The sequence below is a fragment of the Nycticebus coucang genome, chromosome 19 (genome assembly GCF_027406575.1).
Source record: "Nycticebus coucang isolate mNycCou1 chromosome 19, mNycCou1.pri, whole genome shotgun sequence".
Classification (NCBI taxonomy): domain Eukaryota; kingdom Metazoa; phylum Chordata; class Mammalia; order Primates; family Lorisidae; genus Nycticebus; species Nycticebus coucang.
Window position 1 is genome coordinate 23,986,309 of NC_069798.1, and position 16,562 is coordinate 24,002,870.

The window sequence follows — 16,562 nt, forward strand, 5'->3', positions numbered from 1 at the left end:
AAATCACCCATGAGGAAGAATCAGCAGAAAACTCCAGACAACATGAAGAACCAGTCCGGAACAACCCGCCAAGGGACCATGAGGTAGCTACTGCAGAGGATTCCACCTATACAGAAATGTTAGGAATGACAGAAAGGGAATTTAGAATACACATGTTGAAAACAATGAAAGAAATGATGGAAACAATGAAGGAAACTACTAATAAAGTGGAAAATAACCAAAAGGAAATCCAAAAACAGAATCAAATCAGAGATGAACGATATGAAGAATATAAAAAGGATATAGCAGAGCTGAAGGAACTGAAACAGTCAATCAGGGAACTTAAAGATGCAATGGAAAGTATCAGCAACAGGTTAGACCATGCAGAAGAAAGAATTTCAGAGGCAGAAGACAAAGTTTTTGAGATAACTCAGATAGTAAAAGAGGCAGAAAAGAAGAGAGAGAAAGCAGAATGTTCACTGTCAGAATTATGGGACTTTATGAAGCGTTCCAACATACGAGTTATAGGAATTCCAGAAGGGGAAGAAGAATGCCCCAGAGGAATGGAAGCCATACTAGAGAATATTATAAAAGAAAATTTCCCAAATATCACCAAAGATTCTGACACACTGCTTTCAGAGGGCTATTGGACCCCAGGTCGCCTCAACTCTAACCGAGCTTCTCCAAGACACATTGTGATGAACCTGTCCAAAGTCAAGACAAAAGAAAAGATTCTGCAAGCTGCCAGGAGTAAGCACCAGTTGCCCTACAGGGGCAAATCCATCAGAGTGACCACAGACTTCTCTAATGAAACTTTTCAAGCAAGAAGACAATGGTCATCTACCTTTAATCTACTTAAACAGAACAATTTCCAGCCCAGAATTCTGTACCCTGCTAAGCTAAGCTTCAAAATTGATGGAGAGCTCTTTAGCCAAGGACCCGCGAACATGGGCTGCGTTTGCACCAAAACCGTGAAGAAGGTGGCCCAGGTCATCATCGAGAAGTACTACACCCGTCTGGGCAACTACTTTCACACGAACAAGCGCGTGTGCGAGGAGATTGCCATCATTCCCAGCAAGAAGCTACGCAACAAGATAGCCGGCTATGTCACACACCTGATGAAAAGAATCCAGAGGGGCCCAGTGAGAGGCATCTCCATCAAGCTGCAGGATGAGGAGAGGGAGAGGAGAGACAACTATGTCCCTGAGGTCTTAGCCCTAGATCAGGAGATCATTGAAGTAGATCCTGACACTAAGGAAATGCTGAAGCTTTTGGACTTTGGCAGTCTGTCCAACCTCCAGGTCACTCAGCCTACAGTTGGAATGAATTTTAAAACACCACGTGGAACCATTTGAATCTATCTTCTGTGTGCTGTAATATTCTAATAAATCTGGGACAACGGCAAAAAAAAAATTGATGGAGAAATCAAATCATTTACGGATATACAAACATTGAGGAAATTCGCCACAACAAGACCAGCTCTACAGGAAATACTTCAACCTGTTCTGCACACTGACCACCACAATGGATCAGCAGCAAAGTAAGAACTCAGAAATTAAAGGACAGAACCAAACCTCCACACTGATGCAAAAGATAAAACTAAGCAATGGACTCTCACAAAATAAGACGAATAGAATACTACCACACTTATCAATTATCTCAATAAATGTTAATGGCTTGAATTCCCCACTGAAGAGACATAGATTGGTTGACTGGATTAAAAAACACAAGCCATCCATTTGCTGTCTGCAAGAAACACACCTGGCTTCAAAAGACAAATTCAAGCTCTGAGTCAAGGGTTGGAAGACAATTTTTCAGGCAAATGGAATTCAGAAGAAAAGAGGAGTTGCAATCTTATTTTCAGATACATGTGGATTTAAAGCAACTAAAGTCAAAAAAGACAAAGATGGTCACTTTATATTGGTCAAGGGAAAAATACAACAAGAAGACATTTCAATTCTAAATATCTATGCACCCAATTTAAATGCTCCCAGATTCTTGAAACAGACCTTACTCACTCTGAGCAATATGATATCTGATAATACCACAATAACAGGGGACCTTAACACTCCTCTTACACAGCTGGACAGATCCTCTAAACAGAAATTAAACAAGGATATAAGAGACTTAAATGAGACCCTAGAACAACTGTGCTTGATGGACGCATATAGAACACTCCATCCCAAAGATAAAGAATATACATTCTTCTCATCACCCCATGGAACATTCTCCAAAATTGATCATATCCTAGGACACAAAACAAATATCAACAGAATCAAAAGAATTGAAATTTTACCTTGTATCTTCTCAGACCATAAGGCACTAAAGGTGGAACTCAACTCTAACAAAAATGCTCGACCCCACCCAAAGGCATGGAAACTAAACAATCTTCTGTTGAATAACAGATGGGTGAAGGAAGAAATAAAACAGGAAATCATTAACTTCCTTGAGCATAACAACAATGAAGACACAAGCTACCAAAACCTGTGGGATACTGCAAAAGCAGTTTTGAGAGGAAAATTCATCGCTTTAGATGCCTACATTCGAAAAACAGAAAGAGAGCACATCAACAATCTCACACGAGATCTTATGGAATTGGAAAAAGAAGAACAATCTAAGCCTAAACTCAGTAGAAGAAAAGAAATATCCAAAATCAAATCAGAGATCAATGAAATTGAAAACAAAAGAATCATTCAGAAAATTAATGAAACAAGGAGTTGGTTTTTTGAAAAAATAAATAAAATAGATAAACCATTGGCCAGACTAACGAGGAATAGAAAAGTAAAATCTCTAGTAACCTCAATCAGAAATGATAAAGGGGAAATAACAACTGATCCCACAGAGATACAAGAGATCATCTCTGAATACTACCAGAAACTCTATGCCCAGAAATTTGACAATGTGAAAGAAATGGATGAATATTTGGAATCACACTCTCTCCCTAGACTCAGCCAGGAAGAAGTAGTGCTCCTGAACAGACGAATTTCAAGCACTGAGATCAAAGAAACAATAAAAAATCTTCCAACCAAAAAATGCCCTGGTCCAGATGGCTTCACTCCAGAATTCTATCAAACCTTCAAGGAAGAGCTTATTCCTGTACTGCAGAAATTATTCCAAAAAATTGAGGAAGAAAGAATCTTCCCCAACACATTCTATGAAGCAAACATCACCCTGATACCAAAACCAGGAAAAGACTCAAACAAGAAGGAGAATTTCAGACCAATCTCACTCATGAACATAGACGCAAAAATTCTCAACAAAATCCTAGCCAATAGACTACAGCTTATCATCAAAAAAGTCATTCATCATGATCAAGTAGGCTTCATCCCAGGGATGCAAGGCTGGTTTAACATATGCAAGTCTATAAACATTATCCACCATATTAACAGAGGCAAAAATAAAGATCACATGATCCTCTCAATAGATGCAGAAAAAGCATTTGATAAAATCCAGCATCCTTTTCTAATTAGAACTCTGAAGAGTATAGGCATAGGTGGCACATTTCTAAAACCGATTGAAGCTATCTATGACAAACCCACAGCCAATATTTTACTGAATGGAGTAAAACTCAAAGCTTTTCCTCTTAGAACTGGAACCAGACAAGGTTGTCCTCTGTCACCTTTACTATTCAACGTAGTGCTGGAAGTTCTAGCCAATACAATTAGGCAAGACAAGGAAATAAAGGGAATCCAAATGGGAGCAGAGGAGGTCAAACTCTCCCTCTTTGCTGACGACATGATCTTCTACTTAGAGAACCCCAAAGACTCAACCACAAGACTCCTAGAAGTCATCAAAAAATACAGTAATGTTTCAGGATATAAAATCAATGTCCACAAGTCAGTAGCCTTTGTGTACACCAATAACAGTCAAGATGAGAAGCTAATTAAGGACACAACTCCCTTCACCATAGTCTCAAAGAAAATGAAATACCTAGGAATATACCTAACGAAGGAGGTGAAGGACCTCTATAAAGAAAACTATGAAATCCTCAGAAAGGAAATAGCAGAGGATATTAATAAATGGAAGAACATACCATGCTCATGGATGGGAAGAATCAACATTGTTAAAATGTCTATACTTCCCAAAGCAATCTACCTATTCAATGCCATTCCTATCAAAATACCAACATCGTACTTTCAAGATTTGGAAAAAATGATTCTGCGTTTTGTATGGAACTGGAAAAAACCTCGTATAGCTAAGGCAGTTCTCTGTAACAAAAATAAAGCTGGGGGCATCAGCATACCAGATTTTAGTCTGTACTACAAAGCCATAGTGCTCAAGACAGCATGGTACTGGCACAAAAACAGAGACATAGACACTTGGAATCGAATTGAAAACCAAGAAATGAAACTAACATTTTACAACCACCTAATCTTTGATAAACCAAACAAGAACATACCTTGGGGGAAAGACTCCCTATTCAATAAATGGTGTTGGGAGAACTGGATGTCTACATGTAAAAGACTGAAACTGGACCCACACCTTTCCCCACTCACAAAAATTGATTCAAGATGGATAAAGGACTTAAACTTAAGGCATGAAACAATAAAAATCCTCAAAGAAAGCATAGGAAAAACACTGGAAGATACTGGCCTGGGGAAAGACTTCATGAAGAAGACTGCCATGGCAATTGCAACAACAACAAAAATAAACAAATGGGACTTCATTAAACTGAAAAGCTTCTGTACAGCTAAGGAGACAATAACCAAAGCAAAGAGACAACCTACACAATGGGAAAGGATATTTGCATATTTTCAATCAGACAAAAGCTTGATAACTAGGATCTATAGAGAACTCAAATTAATCCACATGGAAAAAGCCAGCAATCCCATATATCAATGGGCAAGAGACATGAATAGAACCTTCTCTAAAGACGACAGACGAATGGCTAACAAACACATGAAAAAATGTTCATCATCTCTATATATTAGAGAACAGCAAATCAAAACAACCCTGAGATATCATCTAACCCCAGTGAGAATGGCCCACATCACAAAATCTCAAACCTGCAGATGCTGGCGTGGATGTGGAGAGAAGGGAACACTTTTACGCTGCTGGTGGGACTGCAAACTAGTACAACCTTTCTGGAAGGAAGTATGGAGAAACCTCAAAGCACTCAAGCTAGACCTCCCATTTGATCCTGCAATCCCATCTGGCATCTACCCAGAAGGAAAGAAATCCTTTTATCATAAGGACACTTGTACTAGACTGTTTATTGCAGCTCAATTTACAATCGCCAAAATGTGGAAACAGCCTAAATGCCCACCAACCCAGGAATGGATTAACAAGCTGTGGTACATATATACCATGGAATACTATTCAGCCATTAAAAAAAATGGAGACTTTACATCCTTCGTATTAACCTGGATGGACGTGGAAGACATTATTCTTAGTAAAGCATCACAAGAATGGAGAAGCATGAGTCCTATGTACTCAATTTTGATATGAGGACAATTAATGACAATTATGGTTATGGAGGGGGAAACAGAAAGAGGGAAGGAGGGAGGTGGATGGGACCTTGGTGTGTGTCACACTTTATGGGGGCAAGACATGATTGCAAGAGGGACTTTACCTAACAATTGCAATCAGTGTAACCTGGCTTATTGTACCCTCAATGAATCCCAACAATAAAAAGCAAACAAACAAACAAAAAAAAAATTTTACTTCATTTCAGGCGAAATGTGCTCATTTTCTTTGATCATTCCTCATGGCCTGGTTTTAGGATCACTTATTTTCCTGGACTTCATTGTCTGATCTGAGGTCATTTTTGTTAATGCTCTAAATTGTTGGCTCTTTGATTGCAATCCAGTGCTTTAAATTATTTTCTAATCAGTGCAGAATAATCTGCTTCTATTATGTGCATTGTATTAGAAACCACTGGTAGTTCTCTCTTTAACCGTGGTTCTCAACCTTCCTAATGCCGCAAACCTTTAATACAGTCCAAAGGGGTCGCAACCCACAGGTTGAGAAATGCTGCTCTAGGAGGTCTTTTACCTCCTTGGTTAAACATGTTCCTATTGATTTTTACCTCCTACGTATCTCTGGAATCTCTTCATTTTTCATCCTATCCATTATCATTTCACTACCCAAAGATACTATTTCTACTTCTGGACTGCTTCCAGTCTTCCTGAATCTACTTTTGTTCCCCTTAGTATATATCCTCAAATTTCCTATCACTCTTCTGGTTAAAAATCATCCAGCGACTTCCATTGTTCTCAAGAGAAAAAGGAACAACCATTGTTAACGTGGCCTACAAACCTGCATGGTCCGCTTCTTGCTGATCCCTCCCACCCTCCTCCTTCGCTCTCTTCCTCCTGGAGACTGGGCCACACTGAGTTGTACATTCAGTTCCTCCAAAGTTGCCATACTCATTCCCACTCAAAGGGTTAGGGAGTTTTAAAGAGACGGCTCGTAGAAACATCTTTGTTCTTTGTCAAACATTGCCTCTTTTCTGTATTGCCCACTGTTAATTTTACCCTTCCATGTCCATGGGAGTAAGGGCAACGTGACATAACTGAGCTACTTCATGCTGAATTGGAGCAATGTTTTAGATGGAAAGTTGATACTTATTTATACGATTGTAAAACTTTGGTAGTAGATTTACAAAAATAAAGATCGCGACAGATTACCAGATTAAAAAAAGGCATAAGCAGTAAAACTACAACCATGGGGACTGACAATGCGAAATGGAGGAAGAAACGTGATGGAAGAGATTTACTCCACTTGGTGTCTGAGACACTGACAGGATTGTGGGTCCTTACTGTTACTACGCACACAATGTCTGATACAGGGCTGGGCTAGAAAAAAGCAGGGGACCTCTGAGTGCAGAGCTATTAGTCACATCCTAAAGGTAATCCAAGACACTGGCTTCCGCAAAGTCAGAAATCATATACAGGTATACTTGCACTGAATGAGGTTTAGGATGACAAATTCAGCAGTGAGACAGATCAGCAGAAGGGGCCATGGCCCAGGAAATCTTTACTAAGGAGTTATCTATCCATCCTGTAGACCAGTGATTTTCAAGCAGGTGCTATGGCACACCGGTGTGCCATGAGAGGATCTTAGGTGTGCCAGAAAAAGCTTTAAAGATCATTAATTTAATTATTTTAAAAGGAAGTTCAAGGCACGGTAAGTATATTCTTTTTTTAACTCTCTGTTTTGATCAACATAATTTAAGGGTGCCACAGACGTTTAATTATAGGTTCAAGTGTGCTGTGAAATAAAAAAGGTTGAAAACCACTGCTATAGACAGAACAAATAATTTAAAAAAGGTTAGTGAAAATATCAACTTTTTTTTTTTTTTTGTAGAGACAGAATCTCATTTTATTGCCCTCGGTAGAGTGCCATGGCATCACACAGCTCGTGGCAACCTCCAACTCCTGGGCTTAGGCGATTCTCTTGCCTCAGCCTCCCAAGTAGCTGGGACTACAGGTGCCCACCACAATACCCGGCTATTTTTTTATTGCAATTTGGCCGGGGCCGGGTTTGAACCTGCCACCCTCGGTATATGGGGCCAGCGCCCTACCCACTGAGCCACAGGCATCGCCCTCAGTTTTTCTTAAACGGATATTTTGGATCACATAAAGGCTGGCCCATTCACTGGGTCCTTGTCTTCCATGAGACATCTCTTCGCTCTGGTATGATGGGCCCAAGGGTTTTACTTCTGGCAATTTCAATTAGGCCATGAACATCTTGAGGTGTGAGTTATTAGAGATACTTCCCTTCTACTTCTCTGCTTCTGTGGGACAGGAACCTGAAAGAGGCAAACTCCTGCATAGTAGTTGGTGTTTGATATGTTGCTTTACTCTGCTTCTTCACGTATAGTTATATTACCATACTTACTGCAGGGCGTTAGCAAGGGTCTTCCATAAACTGTTTCTTGAGAGTCTAACTTAAACCTGCTTTTAGAGACTACATTTACCCAGAGTAGAGCAAGCAGCAACATCTTATCGCACCTCAGATAGGTTTCCTGCATCAATTCCAGGATGTAGTCACTTTCCACTCTAGATGTAGGGCTTTGCTTACCTGTTGGGTTACCTCTGATCAAAGGAGGTCCATTATCACTCTGGTGGAGGAAGGGAGCCCATGAACATCATAATGACCTGCAGGCTCATTGAGTCCACTGTGTCCAGCTCCTTGGAGAAGTGGTCCAGCAGGTTCCACCTGGGGGTTCTGCTTGAAGAAGCTCCTGGATGAACACAGGACATTGTGCAGCTGATCCAGTGCGGTTAGTGGGAAGCAAAGATTCCCCCACTGGACACCAGCATGGAGAAGTCTGACACAGGGACACCTTGAAAAATGACCAGGGCCCTGCAGACCCTCAGATGGACTTGGTGTGCTCCTGGGTCCCGCTGACAGTGGGTCACTGGTCCAGAGCGTGTTCACGTGTCTGCTGTGGGAGGAGGAGCTACCGAGTCTCGTGTTCATCACCAGCATGCCATTCTCCGTCTACTTAGCCTCTTTCTCTCGCATGCTGGTACCTGTCATCCTGGCATCCTCTGAGGTCTGTTCCTGCTCTGTGCTGGTGTCCACATGCAGGACCTTGGTGAAGGCCCTGTCCTGGGCCAGCAGCTCCTGGAAGCAGCCCATCTCAGAGTGAGTTCCTTCAGAAGGATTCTGGTAACTCCAGATGCTATCTCTGTTTGGGTAAGATAAACCTCTATTCAGCCATTTTTCTTTTCCCCCTCTGGATAAGTGAAAAGCTCTGGTTAAAGCAATCAGCTCGGCTTCCTGGGCTGAAGTCCCAAGTGGCAGTGCCATTGTTTCTAGGACCCAGCGTTCCATGACCACTATGTATCCAGCCTTTTCTTGTCCATTGCCCATAAACTGGCTCCCATTGCTGAAAAGATCCCAATCCAGCGCTGCCAGTAGCTCTGACAGATCCAATGCTAAGAACACACATGCTGCAAAGGCTCATTCTCTCTGGCTGGTTCTAGGGTGGCTAGATTGAGAGTAGACATAGTCTTTAATTACAACCCCCAAGTAACTTCTACTGCCTGGAGGTGAGGAGGCCGTCCTCTCACAATATTCTTCAGTGGCTTTAACAGGAATTCTACCAACTGTGTGATATTTCTCAACATCTGTACTAAGACCCCAATGTTCATTCCTTTTTTCATGAACGTATAATTTAAATTCTTCCTGCAAGTCAGGTGACCCCAAAGTGAGAGCAGTCATAGACTCTGCTTTAGCTTTTCCAAGGCATCCTGACATCTGTGGTCCAGGTCAGGGGCTCCACATTTTTCCCTTTAAGGGCCATGTACAAGGGTTTTGCTATTAGTCCAAAGTTTGGGATCCAGATGTGACTGAACCTTGTTGTTCCTAGGAACCCACGCCATTGCCTCGAGCCCCCTTGCTAATTTGGAATCCCTGATAAGTAACCACTGTTTCAAAATCTGTCCAATTACAGGTTCCACAAGGCCAAATCTCACCAAACAGGGCAGGCGACCCTGCATCTGGCACTTTGCTTGATATTTTCACAGTGCTGATGTAGACAGGCCAGGCGTCATCCCCCTTTTACAGATTAGGAATCTGATTTGAGGTGAGGTGACTGATCTAAGGGTTATCAGGTTGATGGTAGGTGGATCTAGAACTTGAACCCACTGCTTAGTTCCTAATCCATTGTTTTCAGGGGTGTCCAATTTTTTTTTTTTCTGCCATACATTGAAAGAAGAAGAGTTGTCTTGGGCCACACATTAAATACACAAACACTGACAAAAGCTGATGAGCAAAAGAAAAGTCCATGCATAATTTTTATGGTATCCAACACCACAGATAAGAAAAACAATCCTTAAATAATATGCATGTGGCCTGCAGGCCACAGGTTGGACACCCCTGCTAGGCTGTCCACAAAAGCTGCCTTTGATTTTGGCTGTCAGGCAGAATACATTTATGAGCTCCATATTCCCCTTCCTCTCGGTCCCCTAGGAGACCTAACTCTGGATCCAGGTCTCCATAGTTACATCTGGCCACCAAGGCCCTAGATGGTCTATGTTGACATGCCTTCCCTGTATTTATCTCCTGGGGCTGAAACTTGGGACTTTAGCAAATGAGTGACTAGTGTGTGCCAGGAATTGTACTAAACCTTGGACAGACAACAGTGAGCAGAAAGACATAGCCCCTGCCCATACACTATTTTACAGTAGTGGGAGAGAGACTGACATAGCTTCACACTCACATACAGCTTCAAGATTGCAACTGTGTTGAGTGCTGTGAAGGAGAGGTAGGTACGGGATGCTACGTGAGCACATATGGGCAGGATTTGGCATATCAGGGAGGTCCCAGGAAAGATCCCAGTTGAAACCAGCTTGAAGGAGGAGGAGGCGTTAACTAGACAAAAATAGAGCTGCGGCACTGAACTGGTGCTTCCCGACTCTTCCAGCGGGGTAAACCTCATGAATGTCTCAAAAATTCTCAGACCTCTCCACACAGTGAGTAAGCGGATTTTTAAAGATTGGGGAAATATATGAATCCTCTAAAAACTCTAAATAGAGTTTGTGAGTCACTCAAAATTTAGATGCATTTGCACCGTATTTCTTTCTGTGGGGTATCATTTATTGCTCTATACATAACACCTGCTACAATGTGTGGCCTCCTGATAGTCTCAAAGGCTCCTAAGGGTTTGCTGCCCATGGTTATCCATTGGCTGAGCTAATTCGTGAGCTAATTCCCTTTCTATTGGGATAAGAGAAAATAGGAACTTTCCTTTCCTATTAGGTACCCAAAGTGCTTTTTCCCCAGTGGATTCTTGGAGACATCTGTGTCTCTCAGTTTTCTGGTGTTAAGGGTGGATGGGCTGTGGAAAGACCTAGTGTTGCTTTAGAGCAGTGGTTCTCAACCTTCGTAATGCCTCCTAATGCCACGACCCTTTAATACAGTTCCTCATGTTGTGGTGACTCCCAACCGTAAAATTATTTTTGTTGCTACTTCATTACTAATTTTGCTACTGTTATGAATCATAAGGTAAATATCTGATATGCAGGATGTATTTTCATTGTTACAAAGGGGTCGCGACCCACAGGTCGAGAACCACTGCTTTAGAGTAAGTAATTTTGAAATGAGAAAACTATATTAAGGAAAAAGAGCACACATACTGGGTAATGCAGCAGCTGGTCAAACTGTAATTCAGAACTCTCCATGTTTCAGTGAAAAATTTTATTTGGGGCCAAAAAGGGAGGGCTTCTCCCAACAATGTTTAAGTACATTTTTGAAAGGAAAACCCTGGAGTGCTGTCTGGGGAGGGCAGAACCTGGGGATCAAGTCCCAGAACGGCGTCATACGCATTTGCACACTAGAGTGGCTCTGCTCTTCCTTCTGTGTGGAGTGTCTAACCTGCCCTCAACCTTGGACCCTTGAACTTGTGGCTTACGCCTCAGCTTGGACTCTTCTTTGAAGACATTGCAGACCCTTTCAGAGAGACTCGAGTTCTCTTTCCCAGACCCCCAATAGGCAAGTCTCCACCTGCGTTATAGCACTGGCCGTGTGGTCCCTAGTGTTGCCCTCCAGACGTGGGGGGCTCCTGAGGGCAGTGGTTAATAGGTGCTCAATAAATGCTTGTGATAGGAATTTGCTATTGTTTCTGTGATACTGGGATTTAAAATAAATGTCACAAGATATCTGGGGAAAAACTGTAATTGTGACTAGACTCCAAAGAAATGGGCAACCCTACCATGATTACAAGCTCTTGGCACACTTACTCTTCTGAAGACAGTAAGTATTGTAACGCGGCTTCATGATTCAATGGGGGAAGGAAGCACATATATCTATGCTTTATTTGTCACAAAGTGACCCATTGCTCCTAAGTGCCGGGTAGCCTTAGTGGTGGTGATGAAAATGCAGATGGCATCAAATTATGGATGTAGCTAGGCAAGGCCCACATTAGAGAGGCTGGTTAACACATGGACAAGTAACAGCCACAAGGTGGCAGCTTAGAACTACAACATTATGGAGGGAACTTTCAAGCACCCAACTGCTGGGACTGTGGCAGGCTGGAGAATGGAGAGTGGGTGTGCTGGTGCAATTGGAACATGGAAGGAAAGAGACTAAGTTTGATGGTACTTGCTGCACATACCTTTATAATTTGTTTGCCCTAGAAAAAAGACAGTCACACACTTGGATGCGCATGTACACAGCGAAGTCTCCTCAAATGAACAATGAAAGAGTATCACCCTTAAGAAGTGTCAGCCCCAGAGTGATTCTGCTGTGCAGACATGAGCTGGCTGTTTCCTCAGATGGCCTCACGTCCTTCCTACCTCTTCAGGCATGTTTTTACAGGCAGTTTAAGGACTACCCAAGAGTAATTTCACTTTTACTGGGTTGCACTTAACATATTTACTTTAGAACATCTTATAAATTGCTTGCTACTCTTCTCTGCTTATAAAAACATACCTATCATATCTTGCCTTTCACACAGTAGGTGCCCCACCTATCCAGCTGAATTTAACTGGAGGGAAACAGAGAAAAAGCGACTGGAAAATGGGAGATATGGACACAGCAGTGGAGCAAAACTTTAACCCAGCCTAGGGCCCCAAAGTGGGGCACAAGGTAGAGGAGAATGCCCACTTCTCCCACTTCTTAGAGCAAATCTGCCATAACCAGGGTTCTTGCGAAACTCAGAATCCCCTTCTCTGAGAGTTGGCTGCTCTTTTTTTTTTTTTTTCTGAGACAGGGTCTCAGTCCATTGCCCTGGGTAGAATGCATTGATGTCATAGCTCACTGCAGCCTCCAACTCCTTGGCTAAGCAACCCTCCTGCTTCAGCCTCCTGAGTAGCTGGGACTATAGGTGGGCACCCCACAGCTGGCTACCTTTTTCTATTTTTGGTAGAGACAGGGTCTCATCTTGCTTAGGCTAGTCTCAAACTCTTGAATTCAAATGATCCTCCCATAGGTGCCAGCCACCATGCCGAGCTTGCTTTGCTGTTTATATATGGTTACCATATCCACATCTTTCTAGTCATCTTGAAAACTAGTCTTTATAATACAATTGTGAAACTTTAGATTGCTAGAAGGCAATTTTTTTTTGGGGGGGGGGGAGTCTTACTCTGTCACTCAGGCTGATATGTACTGGTATGACCTTTGCTTACTGTCACTTTGAACTCCTGGGCTTGAACACTTCTCCCACCTCAGCCTCCCACAGCAACTTTAAAAGAGCCATTGTAGGCACTTAATAAAGATTAGTTATAAACTCAGTCTTCCCCCATGAGAAGTACAAAGGTAAACATTGACCCACGTGAACATGGAGAATTACTAAAGTAAATCAAATGAGATATGTATATATATATATATGTATATATACAGTACAACAGATATACAGTATATATGTATATTATATATACAGTAAAACACGTAGATACTACTTAAAACTTAGCTTTTGTTAAATAGTGTACAGGAGGGGGGAAACTTGCCCTTTTCCCCTCAAAGGTTCACTGAAGGATCAACCCCAAATTAAGGCAGATTCATAAAAGAAAAAATTAATTACTATATGCACGGGGAGAAATCACCGAGTGATAACCCTGTTTTCCGATGCACTTCAGATTTTTTTTTGAGACAGAGACTCACTCTGGGTTGAGTGCCATGGTATCATAGCTCACACTAACCTCAAACTCTTGGGCTCAAGTGATCCTCTTGCCTCAGCCTCCAATGTGGCTGGGACTATGGGCACCTGCCACAATGCCCAGCTAGTTTTTCTATTTTTAGTAAAGACAGGGTCTAGCCTTTGCTAAGGCTGGTCTGGAACTCCTGAGCTCAGGAGATCCACCTGCCTCAGCCTCCCAGTGTATATAAGCATACACACCTTGCTAGGATTACAGGTGTGAGCCACTGAACCCAGTCCAATTCAGATACTTTTATATCTACCTTTTGGAAGGGAGTGGGAGAGATTAAAGGATGTAGGTTGAAATATCATTGCTAGGGTGGGTGCTAGGGAGGACAAATGCATGGGAGAAAATAGATTGACTTGTAAATTAACCTGACAGACAGATATTTACCGTTTTAATGATTTGGGCCAGGTCTGCTTACATTCTCAACCCTCTTTCTTGCAGTATATTGAGATTACGGGAAGGGGGATGGGAAGTCAATTGTCCCCTTTGATCTTCTGATCAGGTCTGTCTGGTTGATACAATTAGAGGGTGAAGGAACTCAGGAAGTTTCCCCCTAAAATACGACTGCCTGGTGTAAAGAATATTTTGAATTGAAGGCCATTCCAGGTCAAGAAACACTGGCAGGGGCTAGGGGCTTACTCTCTATCTGCATAAACCAGACTGTACCAAATGTGACAAGCTATAGGGGAAGTCATTGTCTTAAAATGTTCTATCTTGCTTATTTCTGAGAGTGAATTGTTGGGAATCTATGCCTTGCTCTTACTAACCCTTACCATTCTTCCAGCAGGTCAGGCACAAACCTGGTACATCCCTTTGTACCAATCTTTCAAACCCTGGCTACACCAACTGATCAATGTACTTGCTGGTTATGTCACCATGTGGACCATGCAAAAGAACCTGAACTCATTTTGTTCTTGCCAATATGAGTGCCTGGTGGAACCAGTCTGGAAGGCAGATGTATGCCAAGATGAGGCATCCTCAACCAGAGAAGAAACATCATGTTGCTTCTCCTGTTGGTGAGTCAACCAGACACAGAATATCCACTGTGAAAGCTCAAGAATTATCTTTTGTTTAGATATAGCCACTAGAAAGAACTTTTTCCCTCTCTAGGATAATCCTAAACATTTTTTGGATGATGTATTAAAACCAGATTGTGATCAAACCCTATGGTTTAATTCTACAGATGGCATCTTTGCACCCCTTAGATGATGCTGACACTAAACCCCATGATGTCAATGATTGTCAGATTACCAGATGTTATGAATGGCTCCCAAGCCGGGTCTGTGCAACTTGGGGTAGCTCACTTGCTCCTCCTGTTATGTTACCAGACACTAAAGATTGTATACGGACAGAGCAAAAGTCTGCACTGACTTGGTTAAGTGACAAGATCAAGCCAGAAAGAGGAGGCACAGCAAACCACAGCCTGGGAAGACAGTTTCCAACCTGAACTTATCTGTATATTACACTGGTTTTCTAATTGTATGTGACAATAAAGTGTAATTGTATGTGACAATAAAGTGGTTTCCCCTAAATGGTCAAGATGTTATAGACTTGATTATCTAACATCCTCTGTTACTCCAGGTACTCCACTTTATTATTTTTTTATTTATTTTTTAAGACAGAGTCTCACTATGTCGCCCTTAGTAGAGTGCCATGATCACAGCTCACAGCAACCTCTAACTCTTGGGCTTAAGTGATTCTTTTGCTTCAGTCTCCCAAGTAGCTGGGACTAGAGGCACCTGCCACAACTCCTGGTTATATTTTTGTTGCAGTTGTCATTGCTGTTTAGTAAGCCCAGGCTGGGTTCGAACCCTTCTGCCTCAGTGTATGGTGTGTGTGGCTGGCGCCCTAACCACTGAGCTCTGGGTGCTGAGCCAGGTATTCCACTTTAAATGGCAGCCAAATACAAACTTGGACTCTCTTGTTCATAAGTAGTATTAAGCAAATGTATTAGATGTGCTATTATTGAAAAACCCACTTGTATATCATAATTTTAAATTCTTTTTGGTGCTCAGGACTCTGCCTGGCATTTTGAACTCATGAGACTGAAAAGGCAGTTTTGTGTCACTGGGTTTTTGTTGTTGTTATTTTTTTGTTTTTGAGACAGAGCCTCAAGCTGTCACCCCGGGTAGAGTGCGGTGGCATCACAGCTCACAGCAACTTCTAACTCCTGGGCTCAAGTGATTATCCTGCCTCTGCCTCCCAAGTATCTGTGACTATAGGTACCTGCCACAATGCCCAGCTGTTTTTTTGGTTGCAGTTGTCATTGTTTTTTGGCAGGCCTGGGCTGGATTTGAACTCACCAGCTCAGGTGTATGTGGCTGGCACCTTAGCCACTTTAGCCACAGGTGCCAAGCCGAAAAGGCAGTTTTGAATCTCTCCATGGTAATAGAAAAAGAGTTCAATATCACCATGCAAGCATTTGGAGAACTTCAGTAAGAAGTCAGGAGCATCCTAGTCTCTATTTGAAAATTTGAAAATTATATTTGAAAACTGATGGATCCCAGATACCCTGATAGCCCAACAGGGAAGAGCTTGTGTGATTATTAGCAAAAATACTTGCCACTTAGTGTGAGTAGAGACTAAGAAGATAAATAAAAGTTTAAAGTTTAAGTAAAGTTTATCTAAGAAGATAAACTGTTCCAATACAGTTATTTGTTTACTGGCTATTTATCTTAGAAGATAAGATAAATATTCTCCATTAGATTAATGAAGACTTATTTCCAAGAATGGGACACTGCTTTAATTGAGTATGGAGAAACGTGCTTAGATCTGTTTTCTGTGTATTCATCCATTCATAAATTCATTCAAATTTATGTTCTTATTTCTCTTTTCAGATCTCCTATTGCTAGACTACTAACATAATCTCTCTCCACAGACTAAATCAGCCTTTTAATGTGTGAAACTTCTAGAGCAGTTTTAGATGGGGGAATGAAGGAACTCAGGAAACTTTACCCCAAAATATGACTCCCAGGTGTAAAGAATATT

General features: G+C 41.9%; 1 protein-coding gene across 1 annotated transcript; it reads left to right on the plus strand.

Annotated features, from left to right (window-relative positions):
• Nucleotides 1–926: 926 nt before the first annotated feature.
• LOC128571945 (40S ribosomal protein S17-like) lies at nt 927–1,334 on the plus strand. The gene has a single exon (XM_053571815.1). It carries the CDS (start codon nt 927–929, stop codon nt 1,332–1,334), a length of 408 nt encoding a protein of 135 aa, XP_053427790.1.
• Nucleotides 1,335–16,562: the final 15,228 nt, after the last annotated feature.